The 19269-nt window shown below is 47.4% G+C and overlaps 1 protein-coding gene across 1 annotated transcript in view; it reads left to right on the forward strand.

Annotated features, from left to right (window-relative positions):
- The first annotated feature begins 11593 nt into the window (after window positions 1-11593).
- Window positions 11594-19269, forward strand: part of LOC136578489 (polyamine-modulated factor 1-binding protein 1-like) — a 372216-nt gene continuing 364540 nt past the window's right edge. Inside the window, exons 1-2 of the mRNA XM_066578603.1 lie at window positions 11594-11612; window positions 17321-17510. Of these exons, the coding sequence (XP_066434700.1) occupies window positions 17349-17510 (162 nt within the window). The 5' untranslated portion in view covers window positions 11594-11612; window positions 17321-17348. The remainder of the gene's footprint in view (window positions 11613-17320; window positions 17511-19269) is intronic.

A 19269-nucleotide genomic window follows, 5' to 3' on the forward strand; every position in this document is an offset into this window, starting at 1 on the left:
CAGCCCCAAATTTTCTCCATTCGTAGATAATTTGTCCATGGAGTGATTGCTAAGGTTGCCTCTTGGTGAGATATTACATAGTTGCAGTGGAGTGTATAGCAAGTATTGGTTGTGGCTGTAATGGCTCCATAAGACTGTCTGAAAACCACAAGTGTCATCTGATTTGGTCTGACAGTATCAGGGTTGGGTCCGAACAGGTGCCTCACGTTGACACCACAATCTTGTGGGTGGTCATTCCCTGCTTTGGCCTCTTGCCTAGCTTCCAATGGATGCTGCCATTATCAATGTGTGGCTTTGTTGGATTTGGGAGACAGGCTTAGGGCGCCAGCTTGATTGTACTAGAAACTAAACCACCATTGCATTAGGTTGACTTGCTGTGAAGCCTCTTGGAGAATGACGCACGACAAGCTTTACTGGGGTTAATGGCAAACCCCACTATTTCCATGTCCTTTTGTACAACCACGGGCTATAAGTAGGTAATCAGCAGCATAAGTGGATCCAGGAATCTTCCACCGGTATTCTAGCCTTCACTAGGCAGAGAGGGAGATGCACAGACAGACCAGGTCCGGATCAATACCAACAAAGATATCCACCAAAAAATGAGGTCATGGCAGCATCAGAAAGAAATTTGTAAAAATGCGTATCGTTATTCCTCCATGATAAAACAGCTGGCGACGTTTCGACCTGAACGGGTCTTTACCAAGCTCAGCTAGCATAGACAAGTAACACTAATATAAACATATATAAAGAGTGCAAACAAGTTTCAGCTGGGCCCAAGTGGGTTGTAGCAAACACACATCACATGTCTAAGATCACCTGTAGGATTAACCACATAATTGCTGAACCAACCTCATCCAAATTAAAACAGTGGACATGATTTCCGCCCCTGCCGGTAATGAGTTAAACATGTCATCATGTGTTGCAATCAGTGGAATCAAGACACATCATCAGGCACAGTGCAGTGTGGGCATGCGCAAAAAGATCTAAAGTATCGTGGGATTATACCCTATCTTTGTCATCGCACGTACATTCAGGGCATGTGCACAAACATTGGAGCACTGCGAGACAACCAAAAATCCCCTCAGCGTCATCTGTCAGTGAGCAGGGACATGCACGTGATTGCAGGAATATCGTGAGGTTACCATAAAGAGCAACCTCCAATACTAACATCACCAAACCACGTAGGGCGAGCACATAAGCGCTCAACAGCCACGCATAATGGTTGCCAGGGGAGCGGGTGCTACAAGCGAAAGCTCCATACTGCACACGCGTCCCTCGCCTATCAGCTCATATAGTATGTGAACACAACGTGATTGCCTAGGGAATGCGTGCCGCAAGCGAGAGCTCCATACCGCGAACGCGTCCCTTACCTATCAGCTCATATAGTATGTGAATGTGTATATGTATATATAAAAAATACGGCCATAATTAATGGCAACCCAAAATGGAAATTGCCAAAGTGTGTCAAAACTCCAGAGACTCAAAACAATTCATTTGTTCACATGAACAAAAATCATTAGATATATGCCTAATACATATGTCACACAATGGCCACCTGAGTGGCCTATAATCACCTAGCCACTATAATCACACCTATGGGAATATTGACAGATGAATGAACAATCTTTCATTGATGGTAGACCCATAGCTTATGGCCACCTGTGTGTAAAATCACATACATGGGGACAAAATATATTAGAGGTGCAGCCCCACAGTGCACATTGCAAACCATTCCTTTTTTATTGGATAATCCAATTAACCCCTTCCCGCTGCAGGGCGTAAGTTTACGTCCTGGTACTTCCCGCAACAGGACGTAAACTTACGTCCTGGAGATAGCGCGGGATCACATAAGATCCCGCGCTATCCCGCAGCGGGAGCCAGCTGTCAGTCACAGCCGGCATCCCACTGCAACAGAGGGGGGGCATCGGAGATGCGCCCCCCGCTGTTAACCCCTTCCCTGCCGCAATCTAAGTAGATCGCGGCAGGGAAAGAGTTCACAGAGGGAGCGGACTCCCTCTGTGTCTCCGGCCGGAGCTCGCGATGTCATCGCGAGAGCCCGGCCTGTCACCATGGCAAGAGGATGCCAGACACTGGCGTCCTGTATTGCCTATGCCTATGATCGCTGTATAAGCGATAAGGCATGGCAGAGCAGTAGCTCTGCCATGCCTTATGACAGCGATCATCAGGGCAGTGGATAAAGTCCCTCAGAGGGACACAAACAGTGTAAAAAAAAACAAAGATTAAAAAAATGAATTAAAAAAATGTAAAAAAAAGAGTAAAAAAAACCTTTTTTTATGCTTTTTCTCAGATTAGCATAAAAAAAGGTAAAAAAAAAATAAAACCCCACATATTTGGTATTGTTGCGTCCGTAACGACGCGTACAATAAGTTGCACATGCTTTTGACTGTGCACAGAAAAAAACGCTAAAAAAAACACTAAAAAAAAGGAGGCAAAATGCTAATTTTTAGCATTTTGCCTCACTAAAAACGCAATAAAAGTGATCAAAAAAGCCTTATGTACCCCAAAATGGTACCAGTAAAAACTACAGCTCGTCTCGCAAAAAATAAGCCCTCATAGAGCGCCGTACATCGAAAAATAAAAAAGTTACAGGACTTTGAATGCAGCAATTTAGAATAGAAAAAAGATTTCCAAAAAAAAGGGTTTTTATTGCAGAAAAGTGGGAAAACCTAAAAAAAATGTAAGAATTTTGGTATCGTTGTAACCGTACCAGTCTGCAGAAAAAATGGAATGTCTCATTTATGCTGCATGATTAACGCTGTAAAAAAAAAAAAAAAAAATCTATGGCAGAATTGATGCGTTTTCTCTCCCTGCTATCATAAAAAAAAAAAAAAAAAATTTTTACAATATAGTCTATGTACCCAAAAGTGGCACCGATAAAAACTACAGTTCGCCACGCAAAAAACAAGCCCTCATATGGCCGCGTCGACGGAAAAATAAAAAAGTTATGACTTTTGATAAATGGAGAAGAAAATCCGCCAAAAATTGTTGCGTCCTTAAGCCCAAAATAGGCCGTGTCATGAAGGGGTTAATCAAATAAGACAAGTGTCAATGTTCCACATAAATATAGCAGGCAAAAGTGAACACGCTGTTATCCAGTGTCCCCAAATAAAAGAAATAGCGGTCTATCATGTCAATTAATTCCCTTAGAACCCTTGGGTGTATTCCACCTGGGGCCCGGTGATTTGTCGATTTTAATCTTTTTTAACCGGCTCTGCACTTCCTCCAGAGTTAGGCCGCGGTCAGATGATTGTGTTTTTTCGCAGTTATGTGCAAAAAAAAATTGCGTCCATTAGAACCATTTGTTTCCTATGAGGTGTTCACATGCCCGCTTTTTAGAGGTGCAAAATACTCGCACCTGCAAAAGATAGGACATGCATGTGCCAATGCACCCATTCACAGGCATTTTGCACATATGTGGAGTGCATTTTTCTTTGCGCGCATAAAACATGCTCGTCTGACCGTGGCATTAAGCAAGTGATATTTTGTGGGGGGTTTGTTTTATTCCCCTGAATATTGAGAAAAAAACTATTTAATAGATTTGCCTTCCCCCCATCATCTTCTATAATTTCTCCTGCATTATTTGTTAAAGGGCCAGTGCTCTCATTACAAATAGTTTTATTGTTTCTAGAATTGAAAAATAGTTTAGGGTTATTTTGCTCTATTTGGCAATCAGTTTTCTGCCTCCTCCTTTGCAGTTTTTATCTTTTCCTTACATAATTTGTTCCTTTCTCTGTATGGTATTAGTGCTTCTTCACTGCCTTCATGTTTTAATAATTTTTGCTTATTGCCCTCCTTACAGTTTTGTCCAGCCACATCAGTTTCCTTCTACTTGTGGTTCTTTTATTTTAAAATGTATGATCTGCTCCCATGAGGTGATTAGGATTACAGATGAGTGAGCACCAAAATGCTCGGGTGCTCGTTACTCAAGTCGAACGTTTTGTAATGCTTGAGAGGTCGTTTTGAGTAATGAACCCCATTGAAGTCAAAGGGAGACTCGAGCATTTTTCAAGGTGACCCATGCTCTGCATAGGGGAGGGCGTGTGATTCACCTGAAAACATCAGAAAGTCATGGAAACACCACAGAAATGGATAGGGGACAGCAGGGGCAGCATGCATGGATGCATCTGAGGCTCCCAGATCGAACTATTAAGCCAAATTGTGGGCAAGAGCCTGGTGGTCACCCCCCTAACAATTTAGTTGGGCCAGACCATAATCAGCAAGGCAGACGCGCTGGCACATCTTAGCTAAGCACCACACTAGGTGAAATAAAGGCCAATGACTGCCTGCAGGTGACACCACTGCCTCTTCTCCTGTTACATGCTGGCATTGTTGTCCAATCCCCCCCAGGACGCAGGCATGAGCCTGCGTCCACAGCATTTTGAAATTTTTCCCAGCGCAGCGTCCAGCTGTCCCCATCGCAGACAGGGGAAGGCGCACCCCTTCACCTACTCAGTAGTCCACAGCATATTGAAATTTTTCCCAGCGCAGCGTCCAGCTGTCCCCATCCCAGACGGGGTAAGGCGCACCCCTTCGCCTACTCAGTAGTCCACAGCATATTGAAATTTTTCCCAGCGCAGCATCCAGCTGTCCCCTTCCCAGATGGGGTAAGGCGCACCCCTTCGCCTACTTAGTAGTCCACAATCTACTGAAATTTTTCCCAGCGCAGCGTTCAGCTGTCCCCATCCCAGACAGGGTAAGGTGCACCCCTTCGCCTACTCAGTAGTCCACAGCATACCTAAATTTTTCCCAGTGCAGCGTTCAGCTGTCCTCATGCCAGACGGTCGCTTGATAGACACACCACCCTCATGTCTATTTATAAGTGCATATTGAATGAGGAGAAACAGGAGACACACACTGCAGAGGGTTGGCAGGCCCTGGTAGCGACCCTCTTTGAAATTGTGGGCGATAGCCCACAACGCTGATGAGAATTGCTGATAAATTAACGTATGATCACAATTCTAATTCCATGCCACCTCCATCACAAAATGTCATGAGCCACAAACGTGGGCATAAAGGGGACTCAGATGCCAGTACTTCTACACATCTCCACAATTCAACAACCCATTCGAAAACAAAAGATTTTTTTACCCAGAGTGCAGGTGAATCCCTGAAAGATTTGTTTACCAAGAGTGCAGGTGAAACCCTGAAAGATTTGTTTACCAAGAGTATAGGTGAACGACTAAAAGAATTTGTTACCAAGAGTATAGGTGCACCCTTGAAAGATTTGTTTACCAATAGTGCAGGTAAAAACCTGAAAGATTTTTTGAGCGACAGCTTGTACTTGCTTAATGGAATCCAGGTGGCGGTTCACCGACAGGCAAGCTACCGCCTGTCCCAGCCACTGCCTCTTCCCGGGGCTTTTTAACCAGTGCCCCAGGGAAAGACAGCATGTACTATGAAGAAATTAGAGTGGCCAAACCAGAACAATTCATTCTGTCTCGGTGTCAGATAGCTGGACACAGCGCTGGGATACATTTGTGGACTCTGTGGGCATATGAAGCTGGAACCAGCATGTTTGCTGAACTCTAGTGGTGAACCTCTTCAAAATTGGGGGCGAGAAACTGGAGGCGGCCCTCAGAAAAAATTGTTTTGACAGAGCCTGGAGGCAGCCCTCCGAAAAAAATAGTTTTTACAGAGCCTTTTAGCCCTTTGAAGAATTGCTTGTTCAGCGTGCTGACATGCTGGTTTAGGAGGAGGAGGATCAAAGAAGGATAGACCAAGCTACTTCTACCCTTTTTTGGGGTGATAGAGGGTACATGGTTCTCCAGTTCAAGCTTAAAGATACTTTATGTTAAACTGCTTTCCACCGGTGGAGAAGAGAAGTCTGGAGAAATCCAGGCTTTGTTCATCTTAATAAGTGTAAGCCTGTCGGAGCTGTCAGTTGACAGGTGGGTACGCTTATCCGTGATAATCCCCCCAGCAGCACTAAACACCCTCTCTGATAACACGCTAGCGGCAGGGCAGGCCAGCACCTCCAGGGCGTACAGTGCAAGTTTGTGCCACGCGTCCAGCTTTGACACACAATAGTTGTATGGAGTAGAGGGATCACGGAGGACTTGGTAAGGTCAGCTATGTACTCCCTCTCCATCTTTTTACACTGTTCCCTCCTACTCAGCCTAGACTGGGAGTGGTGACACAGCCTGGCTGGGGTGCCATAAATTTGGCAAAGGCCTTGAAGAGTGTTTCCCTCGTCTCCCCTGCTAGTTGGTCCACTGAACTACATCCTCTACGCTAGCGTTGTCAGATGGGAAGTTCAGCTTTTCCTCCAGGACCTTGTGGTATTGCATCTCTCTCGTACTCTTTTCCTTTTCAGGAATGAGAGTGGAAAGGTTCTCCTTTGACCGTGAGAAGGGTGAACACCCAGTAATCCGCGTTGGACAGAATGCGTCTAACGCGAGGGCCACGGGAAAGGCAGCTTAACATAAAGTCAGCCATGTGTGCCAGAGTCCCAGTACGCAACACTTTGCTGTCCTCACTAGGAGGATGACTCTCAGTCTCCTCCTCCTCTTCAGCCCATATACGCTAAACAGATGTGAAGGAAGTAGCATGGGTACCATCTGCTGTCTGTGCAGCAGTCTCTTTCCCCTCCTCCTCCAATACACACTGAAAAACAGACCTGAGGGTGGTCTGGCTATCAAGTGACGTATTGTTATCCTCCATCTCCTGTTCTATTCGCAAAGCGTCAGCCTTAATGCTTAGCAGCGACCTTCTCAGCAGGCAAAGCAGCAGAATGGTTACACTGATAATGGCGGCATCACCGCTCACCATTTGTGTTGACTCATCAAAGTTTCCTAACACCTGACAGATGTCAGACCTCCATGCCCACTCCTCTGTGAAGAAGTCCGAAGGCTGACTACCACACCGACGGGCATGTTACAGCTGGTATTGAAAAATGGCTCTATGCTGCTCGTAAACTCTGGCCAACATGTGCAAATTTGAATTCCAGCACATGGGCACGTCCCACAACAGTTGGTGAACTGGCAGCTGGAAGCACTGTTGCAGTATTCTGAGGGTGTTAGCACCTGTAGTGGACTTTCTCAAATGTGCTCACAAGCGAGGCACCTTGCGGAGCATGTCAGACAAATTGGGGTAGTTTTTAAGAAAGCGCTGAACCACCAGATTTAACACGTGGGCCAGGTATGGCACGTGTGTTAGTCTGCCAAGCTGCAGAGCCGCCACCAAGTTACCCCCATTGTCACACATGACCATGCCTGGTTGGAGGTTCTGCGGCGAAAGCCACAGATCTTTCTCCGTCAAACCCTGTAACAGCTCTTGGGCGGTGTGCCTCTTGTCACCTGAGGAGTTTCAGCACAGCCTGTTGATGCTTCACTACGGCAGTGCTGCAGCGCCTCGAGCTACCGACTGAAGGCGACGTGCTCATAGATGGTAATTGATAAGTGGAGGAGAAGGAGGGGGGTTGAAAGAGGTGGCATAATAAGCCAGAGAAACCATGACCGAGGTAGGACCTGCAATCCTCGGTGTGGGTGGCCCTTGAGCGGACCCAGCGTCAGATTCGGTCCCAGCCTCCACCAGGTTAACCCAATGTGACGTCAGGGAGATGTAGTGTCCCTACCCGCCAGCACTCCAGTAACCATGTTGGTGAGGGCATGGTTAATATTCCGTGACACGTGCTGGTGTAGGGCGGGGATGGTACAGCAGGAAAAATAGTGGTGACCAGAGACCGAGAAGCGAGGGACGGCCGCCGTCATGAGGTTGCGGAAAGCCTGTTTCTACCAGCCTATATGGCAACATCTCCAGGCTCAGCAGTTAGGAGATATGCATGTTTAGCGATTGTGCATGCGGGAGGGTGGCTGCATATTTGCGCTTGCACTTTGTTTGTGTTATGGCAGCTGAACGCTGCGCTGGGACACATTGATGGAGGCAGTGGAGGACCATGCAGGTGAAAGGGTGGGTGCAAGGCGGGAGATGCTCATGCCTGCGTCCTGGGAAGGGGATTGCATCTCAGTGCCAGCATGTGACACAGGGGAAGAGGCAGTGGTGTGACCAGCAGGCTGTAAATGGCCTTCATTCTACTTCGTCAGGTGCTTAGCTATCATATGCCTGCGCATGCTGGTAGTGGTGGCTCCCCTGCTGATCTTGGTGCAGCACAGGTTGTACACCACTGTTTTTCGGTCATCCACACTCTCATTAAAAAGCCTCCAGACCTTCGAACACCTAGCCCTGTGCACGGGAGCTTGCCGCGAGGAGGTGCTGTGGGGAACAGTTGGGCGATTACTTGCTCTGGCCCTACTTCTCCCTCTGGCCACCCCACTGCCTCTTTCAACCTGTTTTGGTGCTGCACTTGCTTCCCCCTCTGAAGCGCTGTCTTCAGTAGGCTTTCCCATCCAGGTCGGGTCAGTCACTTCATCATCCACCAGCTCTTCCTCTGAATCCACAGTCTGCTCCTCCCTCAGGCTTACTGCCCTCACAACAACCTCACTGACAGACAACTGTGTCTCATCATCATCAACAAATACCTCTTGAGACACTACTTGGAAGTCCCCACCTTTATCACCCTGAGACTGTGAAAGGTCCAAATTTTGGGCGTTGGTCACAACAAACTCCTCAGGTGGCTCATGAACCGTTGTTTGCGACTCAGGGAAGGGACCTGAAAACAGCTCCTGTGAGTATGCCTGTTCTGAATCTCTCATTTTCCTGGAGTGACCAGGCTGGGAGGAAGGAAGATCAGCATGAGGATTCACAGGTCCAGTCCCTTGGCTAGCATGAGTGGACTGCGTGGAAGACTGGGTGGTGGATAAATTACTGGACGCGTTACCCGCTATCCACGTCATCACCTGGTCATACTGTTGTGGTTTTAATGATGGTGTACCACATGGACCTACAAACTGTGAGTATAGTCTTGTTATATACTATAGATTGACAGGACACACACAGGGGTATTTTACGCAAACTTTAAGCCAAAAATAGTGTAAAATGAGTACAGTCTTGTTATATAGTACAGATCGACAGGACACACACAGGAGTATTTTGCGTACACTTTAGCAAAAAATAGACAGTGTGAAATGCGGACAGTCTTGTTATATAGTGTGGATCAACGGGACACACACTTGGGCCTATTATGCAAATGCTTTCAGCCAAAAACAAACAAAAAAATGAAAAATTAGTTTTGTTAGTTCCTATATAGTCTGTGTACACCAGTAGCAATATACTGTATAGAACCCGTAACAGTATGCAGTATACAGCCAGGATGCTTTGCGCCTACTACTGGTCCCAGGCAGCCAAACTGATGATGCACAAAAGTGGAGTTGTAATCCTAAAAAGGACTGTTGGGTTCTTTGAAGATGGATCCCTGCCTAAACGCTCCTTCTAACCTACACTAATGCTCTCCCTCATTCACAGAAGCTCTGTCCCTCAGCTAATCCAGCCTCCGTGAGGCGAGCATCAGGTGACCAGAGTTTTTAGGATCCTAGGTCACTTGATCCGGTCAGCAAATCACTGCTATAGAAGTGCACAGGGTTGGCACGTCATAGCAGGAGGTGCAAAAGCCTTCCATGCATGTTCATTGGCTAAAAAAGCCACTAAACATGTGGAGAGAGGGTGAAATGTTCTTGAACACGGCGTGGTGCTCGCTCGAATAATAAGTACGCTAATACTCGCTCATCTCTAGTAGTTATCTTTAACTGTTCTCAAGAACTTACCACCCTTGAGACTTGCAGGTTTCATCTTACCATACTATATCTGGGTAGATGCAGTCTCCCATAATAATTACTTTATTGTGCTTTGACACCTTTTCTATTTGCCTTATTAAAGGGGTTGTCCCGCGAAAGCAAGTGGGGTTAAGTACTTCTGTATGGCCATATAAATGCACTTTGTAATATACATCGTGCATTAAATATGAGCCATACAGAAGTTATATACTTACCCCCTCCGGTGTTGGCGTCCCCGTCTCCATGGCGCCGACCGAAGCCTTCTTCTGCCTGGATTAGACGTGCTTGCGCTGTCTGCCCTCTTCTGTCCCGCTTCGACCTGTGCGGCGCGAGCACGCCGGAGCGGCCCCTTTAGCGGGACAGAAAAGCAGACTGCGCAAGCGCGTCTAATCCAGGCAGAAGGCTTCGGTCGGCGCCATGGAGACGGGGACGCCAACCCCGGAGGGGGTAAGTGTATAACTTCTGGCCAATAATTAATGCACGATGTATATTACAAAGTGCATTAATATGGCCATACAGAAGTGCTGAACCCAACTTGCTTTCACGGGACAACCCCTTTAAGTTTTCAGTTTCTTCTTTTATTTTTGGTGGCCTATAGAAAACACCTATCAGGATTTTATTTTTCTCTCCCTGTACTTCTACCCACAAAGATTCCACGTTTATCTCCTACATCTTCCCCGAGTAACCCGGCCCGATATCGCTCTTGTCATTGTGCATTTTACCGATGGATGAGAGTTGCTTTTCATGCAAAAACACCTCACATCACTTCTCCGAAATTCCAATTCTCCAGCCCTTGTTTCACACACCTCGGAGGATCGACAAGTGGTTCCCATTGATTTCCATGGAGAACATCACATTCACTGACATATTCGGCTCCTGCCCCTCACAGCTATCTCACTACTTGGCTCTGCACCCTCACTACTCGACTCCTGACCCTCACAGCTCTAGCACTACTGGGCTCCTGCCCCTCACTACTGGGCTCCTGCCCCTCACGGCCCCTTACTACTCAGCTCCTGCCCCTCACTACTCAGCTCCTGCCCCTCACGGCCCCTTACTACTCGACTCCTGATCCTCACAGCTCTAGCACTACTGGGCTCCTGCCCCTCACGGGCCCCTTACTACTCGACTCCTGACCCTCACAGCTCTAGCACTACTGGGCTCCTGCCCCTCACTACTGGGCTCCTGCCCCTCACGGCCCCTCACTACTCAGCTCCTGCCCCTCACGGCCCCTTACTACTCAGCTCCTGCCCCTCACGGCCCCTTACTACTCAGCTCCTGCCCCTCACGGCCCCTTACTACTCAGCTCCTGCCCCTCACGGCCCCTTACTACTCAGCTCCTGCGCCTCACGGCCCCTTACTACTCAGCTCCTGACCCTCACAGCTCTAGCACTACTGGGCTCCTGCCCCTCACGGGCCCCTTACTACTCGGCTCCTGACCCTCACTACTGGGCTCTTGCCCCTCACGGGCCCCTTACTACTCGGCTCCTGACCCTCACAACTCGACTCCTGACCCTCACAGCTCTAGCACTACTGGGCTCCTGTCCCTCACTACTCGGCTCCTGCCCCTCATGGGCCCCTTACTACTGGGCTCCTGCCCCTCACAGCCCCCTCACTACTCCGCTCCTGCCTCTCGCTACTCCACTCCTGCCCCTCACAGGCTCCTGGCTCCTCGCTCCTTACTACTCGACTACTCGGCTCCCGCCCCTCAAGTCCTAAACAACACACAAGTGTAAAGAACGCTAACCGTCGCCACACAACCAGCCACCAATCACAGCGCTCCTTCCACAGGCTGCAAGCGCCGGGACGGTTGGTCTGGGCGCTCTCATTGGTCGCTTCCCGGCCGCTCAGTGTGTGGGCGGGGCGTGAAGTGCAGCGCGGCTACAGCTGCTCATTCGGCGGTCTGGGACGCGCGTGCACCTGCAGGTAATGTGCAGCACACAGTATATATATATTAATATATATATACATATTCGGTAACACTCTGCAGCTTTATGGTTTGTTGCACTTTTGCACTTCCCCTTCAGCCTGTCTTGAGAAGTTGGTAGAGAACTGTGGAACTACAAGTTCCAGGACGTCCATTTGGTGAAATGTTGCAGAAGTTCTTGTAATGAGGATTGTGCCTCCTGCTTGCCCTGTGTGTGTGTGTATATATATATATATATATATATATATTAGCCACATGGCTGGCTAATCCCGAGATTAGCGGACGCGGGCGGATTTGCCGCGGCAAAATTCCATGCGGAATTGCTGTGGCAAATCCGCCCTGTGTGAACCCAGCCTTAGGCTGCGTTCACACGGGGCGGAAATCTTGCGGAATGTCCGCAGTGGGACTGGACGGGAATTCCGTGAGATTTGTGCAGCTGAAGTCCTGCGTGTTTTGGTGCACACTGTGAAAGCGACTTATTCTGCTGCGGCCATCTTTCCCCATAGAGGGCAGAGAGCCCACAGCGGAAACGGCGATACGATTGACATGCCGCAGCTTTGATTTCTGCGTGGCGTGTCCGTTTTAGCGCGTCTTTGCCTCAGCGGACTGCCCAGACTCTGCAGAGTGAGGAGATTTTTGGAAACCTTGTCCACTCGGCTGCTTACTCTCAGGCTTAAGATTGCAGGCGGAATTCCTGTGGAGATATTCCGCCCCGTGTGAACCCCGCATTCTACTTAAATTTGGAGCAAACAATTGACATTGCGCAAATTTTTCATCCTCAGCGTAAGGCAATTCTGCGCAGAATCTTTCTGCAGCATGTGGGCAACATTTCTGAGTCTTCTCCGTGTTATGGCCCGGCTCACAGGTGCCGATCTTGCAGCGTGCAGTCAATGACGTTTTGTAATGGCCGCACGCCGCTCATCGCCATGCACTGTCTTGGTGTGTGTGCTCACATAATACGCGCCAAAATGGGACATGCTGGAATTTTTCTTGCATGCGTATTTCACGCAAGTCATGTGAGCAGCAACATGGCCGACTAATACAGTGTATGACACACGAATGACCCGGAATCCGCTGCACTGCCACGCTCAGGCCTAATATTAATGGCTTGCAGTTTAAATGCTGCAGCATTTCTGCCCAGTGTGAACGTACTCTTAGGCTGCGTGAAAAAAAATTGCAGCGTGCCTATTCTTTTTGCGATATCTCCCATTGTTTTCGATGAGGCCGATGGCAGCAGCGCCGGCTCCTTTGGAAACATAGGGAGAAGATTGCGCATCTTCCACAGCTGTCAGTGATGAGCGGACTCCCCGCAGTGATGAAGGAATCCCCTGCTGCTGCTGTGACAGGTGTGGCCGAGGAGCGCGATCTTCTCCCAGTGCTTTCCATGGGAATGGAACCCCCACAGGGATGTGAGGCTGTTTTCACATGAAAACGCCTTGCATCCAAGGGTTCTACATGGATTGCGAGAGCGATATCAGGCCGTGAATCTGCCTTCACACTTGCAATATAATTGCGCGATTTTTACTCTATGCGAGAGTGAGTGAAAACGCAGAATTATGAAACCGATGATTTTCAATGGTTTCACTCCCATTTGCAATGTTTTCACTATGAGCGAGGCTTTTTTGCGCACGTGTCAGTGTACCTGTGCACTTTTTCTGTGCACAGGGCATGTTTCTTTGCGCCCAACACACAAACACGCACCGACTGACGGGGCTAATCCCTCTATTAAGTTGCAGATGTGTTCTTAATCCCGTGGAATTGCTCAGTGCTGCAAGAATGCTCTTGCATATTGCGTGCATTTTCGCGTATCCGCATTGACTTCTATAGGGACCTTTGGTGCGCAAATACGCAGAAAAATAGAATGCTTTGTCTTTTTTTGGCAACCGAAATGCACATGCCAAAATACGGAACTGTGAATGAACCCATTGGCATCAATAGGTTCTATTACGTGAGTCCGTGCAAAGCTGGCCTTAGGCCTCATATCCACGCAGATTCTCCATGCAGAATCCCGCAACGGGTCCCTCCTTTCCCACAGACATGAGGTCTATAAATTGATAATACTCACCTGTCCAGACGCTGCGGGTTCCCATCCGTCGTGGCCGGATCTTCTTTGCTTCTGCCCGCCGGTATTTCGACAGTGTGCCACATGTATGCACCGAGCAGAAATTAGGATGTGGGTGTGCCGCGGATACGGATGGCTTCCATAGGCTTCAATGGAAGCGTGCTGGAAACCCGTAGAAAATGAAGCATGCTGCGGGTGATTTCCCGCACGTGTGATCCGGCGGCAGGGAAAAATGACATCCGCAGGTATTTACTTACCTGCGGGTGTCCAATGCATCCCTATGGGCGCGGATTTGGTAAATATAATTAGCCAGAGGACATGAAGCCTTAGGGTGCCTTTGCATTAGTGTATGTGTATTACAGTCTGTGAATATGGAGTGCATTCACGGGTCGAAATATGTTGTTGCCTTGGGTTTGTTTCCTTCTCAGCAGCCTTTTTACGTGCGTTAAAAAAAAAAAAACGCACAAGATCGCATTGATTTTGTGCATGAATGTGCAGCGTATTTACGGAAGCTTATTGATTTCAATGGGCTAATGTGGTGCTTGATATGCACCAAGGCAGGACATGCTGCTTTTTTTTCCCCACGCGACCAAAAATATACAGCTGGGAATGAACCCGTTGGACTCTATTCACCATGTCTTATGCATGTAAAAAATATGCCCCTAATACGCAGTGTGTATACGCTCGTGTGAATGAGCCCTTGGGCTGCTTTCAAACAGGCGTAGTTTAGCTACATATTTGAACCGTGTTTTGCGGCCCCATTAAAGGCAGTTGGAGAACTCTGCGATCCACCTGCCGCGGCTAAGACAGTTGTGGTGGGGATTCCCTTCATCCACAGGGTTTTCACATGGATGGCGAGCGCGATATTGCGACGATACCGCCCTTGCCTGTGTGAAGGCAGCCTTAATAGCATGTTAATCAGCAGCCATTAGGCTGCCTGTCCACGGGCAATGATCCGCTGGCGATCACGTTCTGCAAAGCTTTCCATATCGTTGCTATGGAAATTGCAGTGCCAGCGTCCACGAGCGGAGAATCATAGCGATTCTCTGCTCACGGGATTTAAATCGTGGCATGCTGCAATTGCCGCAATTCTCCGTGCGAGCCTATTTGTTAGATAGGCTTACCGCTGAGACCCGTCAGCTCTCCCCCCTCGTCCCACTCGGTGGAATTCCGCTAGCGATATTCGGCCGTGATCATGTACAGGGGACCTTACTGCTGATCATATGCAGCCAACGATCTGGGGATAAACGATTATGATCATCCCTAGACAGATTGCAGTTGTCATCAGCACACCCCTCTATTTACAAGAGGGTGGGGGTGTCTGCTGATAGCGAACAAGCATTTTTATACCCATAGAAGTGATCCAATCAGCTGATCGTAGATCTATTCAGATGAGCCAATGATTGGGCAAGTGAACATTGGCGTTGGTTGGTGCCGGATCATCAGCTGGTGTTGGCGGGCTTTCGGTCTTCCATGCACAGAGCAGTGTTATGGAAAGTGAAGTGACAGGTTTTTATCTTTAGTGCGTTGCTTTTTAGATAATATTTGGTCACCTCTTTGCTTTGCACGAGGCATCAGCCGGTCTCCTCGGAGAGTTCCTTTACTATAGTACCAATTTCCTGTGTCTTATTGCAGATAAAACCCTGTTATTTTGTTCCTTTCAGCCTGTAAATTAGACATTCTTCTTCAGCCGCCGTAATTACGTTTTAAAGATAAACATGCTGACATTTGTAATTTAACGTACTTTTTAAACTCTGCAGAGAGAGGCGGACGATTACGAAGGTGTCTTGGTAATGAGCGCTTATAGTTGGTGTTTTTCCTTTTATTAGTCGTTGTATAGGTTTGTGGCAACAGTTATTTCCAAAGTGAATATTGACGTATGATGAAAGGGGTCACACAATAGAACATCAGGTGATTGTCGCACAAGGAAAGTTTGCATTGATGCCATTTCTTTCCACTTCTACTACTCCTGCCGAGCAAATGCTGCACCTAATAAGTCTTATCACATAGATTCAATGAAAAGTTCCACAACTATTTAATAAAGTGTTTTGTCCAGGGGTAGAAGCAAAAAAAGGGCCTGTATTATCTTCTTGAATAGCGCCACCTCTGTCAATGGGCTTTGAGTGGTATTAGAGCTCACCCCAATTGGAGTGAATGGAGCGGAACTGCAATACCAAGTACAGCCTATGAAAAGATGTGGCGCTGTTCATGGCAATACAGCAGACTTTTTTTTTCTTTCTACCCCTAGGAAACCGCTTTTAGGCCGCTTTCAAACTAGCATATTTTTACTCTGTATTTGGTCCATGTTTTACGATATAATGTAGATCTACGTGGCCGTATTTTTCATGGCGGTGCTTTGAAAGCACAGCATGTGCCACTTTTGCCTGTTTTTGCCTCTGTATTTGCTGTCATTGGTATTATTTTCTATTGGGCAAATACAGATCAGTACTTATCCAAATAAAACCAATGACAACCAATATCGAGTCAGGTACAGAGTTTACATGTAGTTCCCTGTGCTATATTGGCCTAATATATATTGTGTGTCCCCTTACTTTTGCCACTTTTACCTGTTTCCAACTAGGGAGAGTCAAGATCAACCCCGCCTCTTGACATGGGCCTGCTTTTAGGCACGGATCTCTTATTAGGCGTTTTAGGGTCAGTTTTCCGTTTTTCCTGACAGTGTTTTTACATTCGACTAGGCCGCTGTGGGTTTGCCCAACATGGATGTTAGGGTACATTCACACGGATGAGAATATTACGAGGTGCGAGAAACACACGAATATGAACTCCATTCTTTTGAATGGACTTATTAATGTGAGATTTTTTTATTTTTATTTTTTCCCCCATCACAGCGAGGATAAAAATCACAGCATGGTATATCTCTTGCTGTTCCCTCGGAACGCCTTGCCCATTGTTTTCAATGGGACCTTGAAGGACATCACATGGCACTCGCATATGCTGCGATGTGCATGCAAGTGCGATGTGATGTTTCCCATTGAAATTTATGGGAAACACTTGCGATCCTCTGATGCGCAATTTCACAGAAGCTATTTGAGGCGTTTTTTAATTAAAAATTGAAAAACGCACATTGGCAAAGGCGATATCTGGCCACGATTCTCGGCCCTATATCACACTCGCCCATCTGAATGTAGCCGAAGGCCCCCTGTCAACAGCCGTGACGAATATCGCTAGCATTCACTATGTTACCCGCGGCCGGATTATTGCCACAGATAACGCAATGAACTATCGTCCGTGGACAGGCAGCCTTACGATAACTCTTTCTATCGAATGTTGAGAAGGAAAAGGTCTCAGTCCTGCCTGGGCCTTTATCTACTTTATCTACTACCATCAATGAGTTTAAACCAATCAAGAATAAAGACAAAAATGAAGAAACCCACAATGGCTGATGCTGACGGGATGAGCCGAATGGTTCTAGTTTGTAATTAATGTGTAACAGAAGCCATGACCGCATGTTACATTACAGTAGGCCGCTGTCTGTCCGCTCTCGGGGATAGTGCTTACTAGTTTCCATTTGCTATAGCTGTACTTGGATGGTCTGTCAAACACATGACTTTGTTAGACTCTCAATACCAGAAACTAATTATGATTCTTTTTCGAAACATCTGCTTATAACATCTTTCACAGGAATCTGTTCCAGCTTAGCGGCATTAAGATGAATGGGCTAAACTTGGAGGAAGTTGGAATCCTGAAATCGGAGTTGCATAAAAAGGCCAGAGAGATGCAGGCGCTGGAAGCTCAAGTTTATCGGCAGAAAGAAAGTCTGCATCGGGCAAGCGACAAACTGAAGGATGCAAAGAGAGCCGCTGCAAGCAAGGTAGTCACACTGGGCACACGGAGGCCCCAACATGACACTCTTACAACCAGCACTTTCTACCACTCTTCAGTTTATGTTCGGTCAGGTTCACACGTGCGTATTTGAATCGCGTTTTACCCGCGTTTAGACACAATAATCCTGAGCGGGAAATCTTAAAATGAAACCAGGAAGGCTATGCTTAAGAGCTTGCGTGAGATACGCTGTCATACGCCATCAAAAATCAATACCATAAGCGGCAGTACGCCGCCCTTGACAGCGGTAAAATGGTAATTGTTGTGTCTAACTGCACTGACATTGTGCAGTTTTTGTTAAGGAATCGCTAGTCATTCTCTTTCAGTATGCTGACAGAGAACGATTATCCTTATCAGGAGTTCACAGCGGGATACAGCTGATGCTATTGTTTCAGCTGTATCCTACTCCCTGAACACAGGCGGAGTATGAAGAACACAGCTGTCTAGCTGTATTCTTCATCCTCCGCTCGGAGCGCTCGGCTGTATTACAGCCGGGCACTCCCAGCAGAGAACAGCTGGGTGCAGAAGACAAGGGGCCCCGCTTGTCTTCTGCATCGAGCGCTCGGCTGTAGGGTTCTAAAAATGATTGTATTATCTAATGTTACAGCTTGCCCCCCTCTAGACAGCTTTGGCTGCTTTGCAGTCTAAGATCTACTATAATTTTATCTGCATGTATTATGAAAAGTAAACCCTATGGCAAGTAAATGGTACTCATACTTTAGTAGAATAATCCCATTTTTCCCCGGCGTCTTCATGATGGCAGTACATGGAGGTTGCTCTCTGACCTCGTTGGCACAGGAAGCAAGAGGCTTGAAAAGGCTCCTCCTCCCTTCCATTCCTCAGTGCTTCCTGTCCCTACAGGGACAAGCAAGAGGGCTCCCTCCATGGAGCCGAAAGGATCAACGGGGGGACGGGAAGCGCGGACCACAGGATTCGCTCCCCCTCTTACCTACTTCATCCTGAGCACAAGTTAGTCCGCAGGTGCATGAAGGCAGCTTCTAAAAGATCCATTAGCCGCTGAATAAAAACAGCGATCCAGCAAGCCTACTCCTCCAGCAACAAGGCGGTTCTGGAAGGACTGAGGGCTCATTCAACTAGAGCAGTATCGTGCTCTTGGGCAGAAAGGGCCATGGCTTCACCAGATAAGATATGCAGGGTGGCCAAGTGGTCGAGCCCACACACATTTGTGAAGCACTACAGGCTAAATACTGATCATTCCTCGGACTTATCGTTTGGTAGAAATGTTTTACAGGCGATAGTCCCACCCTAGAGAAGTAATTTGGTATGGCTCCATGTACTGCTGTCATGATGACGCCGGGGAAAAGGATAGCATTTCTTACCGAAAATTCCTTTTTTCCCAAGTCATCGTGACGAAACATCATTTCCCCCCCTTTAAAAAAAAGAGAGAGAGATCTGTTTAACGTGAACTAACAAAGTTTTTTCTTGAGTGAATAAAAGTTTTCCGGATAAACCAAAATATATCCATGTAACTAATTTGGAAGACACTGAGGAATGGAAGGGAGAAGGAGCCTTTTCAAGCCTCTTGCTTCCTGTCCCTACGAGGTCAGAGGGCAACCTCCATGTACTGCCGTCATGATGACTCAGGGGAAAAAGGAATTTTCGGTAAGAAATTCTATCCTATTTGGGCGTAATTCCCGTGTGAAGTATATGACTTTTCTTACCCCTCCCTTTTTCATTATAATGTCCTTGAATGATAGATGATCTTTAGTAACGTGAATATGGATAAT

This window comes from Eleutherodactylus coqui, chromosome 9, assembly GCF_035609145.1.
Source record: "Eleutherodactylus coqui strain aEleCoq1 chromosome 9, aEleCoq1.hap1, whole genome shotgun sequence".
Classification (NCBI taxonomy): domain Eukaryota; kingdom Metazoa; phylum Chordata; class Amphibia; order Anura; family Eleutherodactylidae; genus Eleutherodactylus; species Eleutherodactylus coqui.